The sequence below is a fragment of the Alosa alosa genome, chromosome 1 (assembly GCF_017589495.1).
Source record: "Alosa alosa isolate M-15738 ecotype Scorff River chromosome 1, AALO_Geno_1.1, whole genome shotgun sequence".
Lineage (NCBI taxonomy): Eukaryota > Metazoa > Chordata > Actinopteri > Clupeiformes > Clupeidae > Alosa > Alosa alosa.
This window is the reverse complement of record NC_063189.1, coordinates 3,012,667-3,019,247: the sequence shown is the minus strand read 5'-3', so window position 1 is coordinate 3,019,247 and position 6,581 is coordinate 3,012,667. Positions and strand designations below refer to the sequence as shown.

Genomic DNA, 6,581 nt, shown 5'->3' with positions numbered 1-6,581 from the left:
AAAACTGCACGTCTTTTTTTTGGTAAGTGGGCAACGCAGGTAACTTGACATGGTGTCTTAGAATAGTAACGTGTTGGCGTGTGTGTGTGTGTGTGTGTGTGTGTGTCTTTCAATGTGTGACTGTAATTGCTCTGTCAAACGCCCTCTCACTCCCGGCTGCCCTCAGCCATGTCAAAATGAAATTCTTCCCCCCACCGCCTGACGAAGCTGTCTGGTATATCAAAGGCAAGCCAGGGAGCGCCAGGTCAGCGCACCCGAGGCTGCCGCCACTTGACTGACTGAGGTGTAGCCTACAACTCGTAGTTAAGGAGAGAGACACAAGAACATAACGAAAGAGAGAGACAGACAAACATAACGCCGCCAACGCAATTTGTTATTTTCCTCGTAGCCTATAAGATCCTTTTTTTTTTTCACAGAACGCGGTTGCGGACAATTTGCTGCTTAACAAACACGTAATTGGGTTTAACATAGTTATGTTGTCGATAGGTTTGCATAGCCCTGAGAGCAAAACATAGGGGTTTAGTTACTCATGCCTGTGGACACGTTGGAACAATTCAGGGATTAAAATAATTTAAAAAATAAAACAAAAACCTTCAATGTGTATAGCAAAAGGGTAAGCCTATAAGTGGGTAAAGAAAATTAAAACAATATAAAGAAATTAATAGTGAAATTACTGTTATCATCAATCCATCATTAGCCTATTGTTGTTTGTACTGAAACTATTACTAGTATTTTATTTGTCACTGTTGTTATTGTTATTAGCATAGGCCTATAGCCTAATTATTCGCAAGACATCAGAATATGTAAGAAGACCTAAGTGTGTTCAAAGGCAGCTCTGTTGGATGGCTGGCCGTTATCACTAGACCACAGTCCCGCCGTCTGATTGTAAAGAGGTGATGCAGACGTCTATTGTCTAGTGGGGCACAGGTTCTAGACCGGCGTCTCTATTCTGCCGACATGATTTGCCGAAGACAAAGACTGGAGACAGACGGTCTAACCTTTGATTCTCCCCGGAACAAAGTGGCCGTGTCACGATTTGCGACCAATTCAATGTAACGCCATGCCGCCAAAGTCACATCCTCCCCCAAGGTGTCACTTTTAATCAGCCTCTCTAAACCAGGCGCGCTGCGACTGAAGGTCTTAATTCCAAGGCGCCGGCTGAGGAAAAGTTCAGGGCTATAGGTTTCTACAGGGGAGTTTCCATAACAATATAACAGTGATTTGGAGGGTCTCTGCACTGCTCTGGACACACTGAAAACGGCAGATGTTGTGTTAAACTGAACATTTTTTTATTTAAGTGGGACAAAAAATAAAATATTAACCGGTGCTATCAAGAATTCCAACACTTATTTGTGTACACTTCCAAGATTATGCTTTGAAAAAAACATCACTCCAAAACCACATAGCCTAACTAATACAGTTATGGGCCTCACGATCCTATATTTCATTGAAACTCATGTGTCTTTTGTCTTACAATTTTCTAGAAATGAAAACATCAATGACCAATTTTCCAAAGGAGGTCTAAGTAGGACTAGGGGGGCAATGTAAAAAGGTGAATTAAAAACAATATACATGTCAGATTACTTCCACTGATTTCAAATATATAGATATATTTTGATAACCTTGCGCAGTGCTCTAATTTAAGTACACAAATGCTGCTTCCGTAGACTCTTCAGCCTGAGATGAAATGTTGAAGGGACGTTTATGTAAAGTAATCATCTTTCCTTGTACATGTGTATAATATGAAAGCAATAAATATTACCAGTACCAGTAAATAAACTTTACTTTGTTCTTTTTTTCTTATTTTTAACTATTTTCTCATTAAAAAACTTATACAATCTAATATACATTATGAAAAGTTGTAAAGTTTTTTTTTTTCATTTGTGTTTAAAATAAGGACTCATTTTATTTTTTTTAATATGTAGATATAAATATATATATTTTGTCAAAATATATGATCATATGGTTGAGAAAACAAGAAGAAAGAGAGACAAACAGACATGTCACATACACGTTATAAATAAGGGGTCCGACTGTGTGTGTGTGTGTGTGTGTGTGTGTGTGTGTGTGTGAGAGAGCAGGTTCAGTACATGTCGTTGCTCGTCCGCTATCTCTGCGGTCAGCGGCAGCCGCAGCCCTCGACCACCATCTCCTGGTAGTTTTTGAGCACCACCTTGTCGTGCTCGTCCAGGTAGAGCATGGAGATGGCGCTGAGCTCGGTGGGGACGCAGCAGGCCTTTGGGATGTTGGTGTTGACCGAGTTCACCAGCGTCTGCACAATGGCGTGGTTGGTGGAGTTCAGGTGGTCGGCCAGGGGGAAGGGGCAGTCCCCGTGGCAATAGTACGCCTGGTAGCCAGGGGGCGCCACTATCCAGTCGTTCCAGTTCACGTCGCTGAAGTCCACGTGAAAGCGCTGCCGTCGGCGCAGTTCCGTTATGCTTATACCGCCGCTTTGGGGTTGCTTTGGCGCCGGGCGCCAGCTGGTGGCCCCTTGCCGCCGCGGGCGGTGACTAGCAGGGGTCGCAGCTGTCCCCAGTCCTCGCCGGGCTTCTGGTGCAGCGAGCGGCTGACGCGCACGTGCCGGCCCTGGTGGCGCGGAGTGGCGTTCAGGTGCCGGACCTCCACAGCTAGCCCGTGGTTGGGCAGGCGCTCACGTGTCCACCGCAGCACTGCCGGGCTCACGTCGAAGCTCTCCCAGCGCGAGGCGTTGTGCCGGACCAGCCGCGTATCCAGCAGGCGCGTGATGAGCTGACCGCCGCGCGGCGCCTTTAGGATCTCGTACACGTTGATGCGGTGCTGGTCCTCGCTGGCGTCGCGTGACCTCACCGGCCCGTCCACCTCGTCCTCCTCGATGCGCTCGCGGTAGATGCGCAGCTCGGCCGTGGACAGCAGCTCCTCCTCGGGAATGCTGCTGAGGTTGAAGAGGAAGCGCAGGGTGGAGCCACCGACGCCCGGGCCCTCCAGCTGCAGCTGCTCCAGGTGCTCTACACACACACACACACACACACACACACACACAGACACAAACACATGGGATTAGAGGAACAGAGAGAGGAGGAGACAAATAGAAATGTAGGCTAAAGGAGGAGAGTTGTGGAAGAGACCCAGTTCATTACTGTTTGTTAATATTTCATTAATACCTTTTAGAATAACACTTATATTTTGTTACAGTCCAACTTTGCTTCAGCAACACATGCACTATACTAAGAAAGCCTTGAGCTGAATAAAACTGAATAGAAAGCAGGAGTCTGGAAGAGATAGAGAGATAGAGACAGGGGTAGAGAGAGAGAGAGAGAGGCAGAGAGAAAGAGAGAGAGAGAGAGAGAGAGGCAGAGAGAAAGAGAGAGACAGAGAGAGAGAGGCAGAGAGAAAGAGAGAGAAAGAGAGAGAGGAGGCAGAGAGAAAGGAGACAGAGAGAGGCAGAAAGAAAGAGAAAGAGAGAGAGAGAGAGAGAGAGAGAGAGAGAAAGAAATGGCTACTTGTGTCTGGTCTCTGATTTGTTTACGAGGTGGGCCAGGGCAGGTCAGCACAGGCTCTGTGAGCTCTAATAGAGCCTTGCTTCTGCCTGCTCTTCAAGGTCAACTATTTCTGTGCCGTTCACCTTCCCATGATGCCGAAGCATGTACCGCTCAGACCGTGTACACCTCATCCATCATGCGGTGATTTGAAATGTTACAAACACAAGCTCACAGAATCCCCCACATCTGCAGAGCTCTGACGTAAACACCCCACCTCTTTCCATGTGTCCACACATCCACCTTTTTTTAACCAGCAGAAAATATGTACATAGCGACTTATCGTTTCCCCCTAAAGAGTTTATTTTACAAACAGACGCACAGTATATTTCCTTATCGGTACATCATGATCATCCCCTAACTCCCCTCCATGCCAATCTCAACAGACTCGCACTCACTCACTCACTCACTAACTTCTCACTCACCCACTCACTTCGCACTCACTCACTCACTCACTCATTCACTCACTAATTCACTCACTCACTCATTCACTCACTCACTCACTCACTCACTCACTCACTCTGCAGATTTCTGGCAAGATGGCCATTGTTCTTGAGAAGAATGTTGTGTCCCCCCCCCCCCCCCGATTTTGGAGTCCTGTTATTTCACACCCAGGCACTAATCTGCCCCAGGTGCGCCTCGTTATTGAAACCGTCTGTGTTTTTGATTGGATCTGCGGTTTGGTAACCTGGGACATTTATCATTTTCATCAGGCATGATCATTAGGGGGTTCAGGCGGAGGCGGAGCCGAACCGGACCTCAGTGATGGCAGGGTGACACGGCAGCGGCCAGCGAGGAAGAGGAGGAGGACGAAGAGGAGGAGGAGGACGAGGAAGAGCCGGAAGAGGGCGATGGCGGCAGCGTCTGGTTTTGCCATTGCTGGAATTCCTCAAGGATGCACTGAGTAACGGCCTACTTAAAGGGACACCAGGCAACGCTGCAGGTTAATTAGAGCTCAGACCGGCTTTGGGAGTTTCAGAGAAAGCATCAGGCTTGCCTGGTGTCCCTTTAAAATGTCAATCACGCTATCAGCTGGACGGACCGTGGGAGCCGCATGCGTGAGCTGCGTCCCTCCGCCCAGCCCAATGGACAAACAGGCTTCACGTGGCGAGAGCGCTGCTCCAGAGGTCAGCATAAATGTCCCTTTCTGTCTGGGGCGCACGTTTCTGTCTGGAGCGCACGTTTCTGACACAAGCCCCCATAAATAGCAGTGGGACACCGGACAGCAGACTTTGGACTACAGGACACGGGATGGCATGACAGCTAATGACCTCCTACAGTGGACATTACAGCCTGTCTAGTGGGTATGAGTTCTGGTGACGTCCTACAGTGGACATTAAAGGCCTTAGTCTTTCAGTCAACAGGTCTCCACTTTTTCAGTCTCTCTCTTTTTTCCTTCCTCTCCTTCCCCCCCCCTTCCCCCATCTTGTTTCCTCTCTCTCTCTCTCTCTCACTCTCTCTACCTCTTTTTCCAGTCTGTGTTCAACCCTATCTTTAGCTTCTCGGCCACCTATCTTTAGCGCCCCGAGAACAAAATAAGGACACCAAAGACAAATAATCAGGGCCTGCTGTCTCGGCCATTCCTGCGTCCCTCACCCTGGCCGGGCGATGCTGCTCCACTTCCACTTTCTTTCTTTCTTTCCTTCTTTCTTTCTTCCTTTCTTTCTTTCCTTCTTTCTTTCTTCCTTGCTTTCCTTCCTTCTTTCCCCAGAGCCAGTGGGAGCTTGGGCTGCAGCCATGCCCACATTGTTGGCAGCAGTACTTTATTTAGAAGTCTGCAGAGTAGCATTAAAGATAATTGCATGTTGAGGAAGGTTCCTCTGGAGGCTGCACATAGCTGGAGAAGGAAGGAGGGCCACAGGAGAGTGGAAGAGAGGAGAGGAGAGGAGAGGGGAGAGGAGAGGAGGAGAGAGGAGGAGGAGAGGAGAGGAGAGGGGGAGAGGAGAGGAGAGGAGAGGGGGGAGGAGAGAGGAGAGGAGAGGGGGGAGGGAGGAGAGGAGAGGAGGAGGAGAGGAGAGGGGAGAGGAGAGGAGAGGAGAGAGAGGAGAGGGGAGAGGAGAGGAGAGGGGAGAGAGAGAGGAGAGGAGGAGGAGAGGAGAGGAGGAGAGGAGAGGAGGGAGAGGAGAGGGGAGAGGAGAGGAGAGAGAGGAGAGGAGAGGAGGAGGAGAGGAGGGCAGAGGCAAGCCAGGTATCTAAAAGAGGCTTTAAGCCCCGCCCGCTGCCGACAGGGCGGGCTGGACTGGGTAGATTAAGACGAGGAAGGCATGCTATACGCCGACGGATCCCTGCCCACCACCACACATTAGTCTGGATCCCTGCCCACCACCACACATTAGCCTGGATCCCTGCCCACCAACACCACTGCCTCCCCCCCCAGAAAGTAAGTTTAGCGTGAGACCTTTGTTTGTATAATCTACCAACAACATTGTGGCCATATATTATCAGATAAAAAGTTAGTGATTGTAGATGTCTGAGGCTCAGTTTGGGCCAGAGTTCCAATACTAATGTGCATTTGGTAAGAAAAGGTTACTGATTGTAGATCAGATGATGATGCCTTCCCATAAACCCTCACTAAACACCCTCTCCTCTCTGATCCCCTGTCAGGACGGAGTGAACACAGAGAAGCAAACATGTAGAAAAGCACCATGCTCATGAGTCATGCTACTCATAACTGAGGCCTTAGGGTATTTGTGAGTCCTTGTTTATAAACTACCAGTGTTCATGGACATTTTTAGAGGTCATTTGCTGCTGGTCAACAGATGGCAGCGATCTGACGCTCTGAGGTCTTACCTTCGTGGTGGAAGCCTCTCACGGTGTTGGCGCGGCTGGCCGACCTCTCGGGGTACTCGATGGCGGCGTCATGCGGTGACGCCGTCTCCTCGGCCTCGCCGGACTGCAGGCGGTAGAGGTCCAGCAGGTACTGCGGCACGACGGCCGAGTGGCTGGGCCGCGGGCGTCGCTGCAGGCCGAACATGTGCAGCAGCGTGCTCTCGAAGTCGCGGAGCAGCTCATGACTCTGGCGGCTGGCGCTGGCACCGGTGGCGACGGTGGGCAGGCCGACGACGG

General features: G+C 49.8%; 1 protein-coding gene across 1 annotated transcript in view; it reads right to left on the bottom strand.

Annotated features, from left to right (window-relative positions):
* Positions 1 to 667: 667 nt before the first annotated feature.
* Positions 668 to 6,581, bottom strand: part of bmp4 (bone morphogenetic protein 4) — a 14,046-nt gene continuing 8,132 nt past the window's right edge. The window contains 3 exon segments of the mRNA XM_048262361.1: positions 668 to 2,422; positions 2,425 to 2,984; positions 6,306 to 6,581. The exon segment at positions 6,306 to 6,581 is cut by the window's right edge and continues 113 nt beyond it. Of these exon segments, the coding sequence (XP_048118318.1) occupies positions 2,120 to 2,422; positions 2,425 to 2,984; positions 6,306 to 6,581 (1,139 nt within the window). The 3' untranslated portion in view covers positions 668 to 2,119.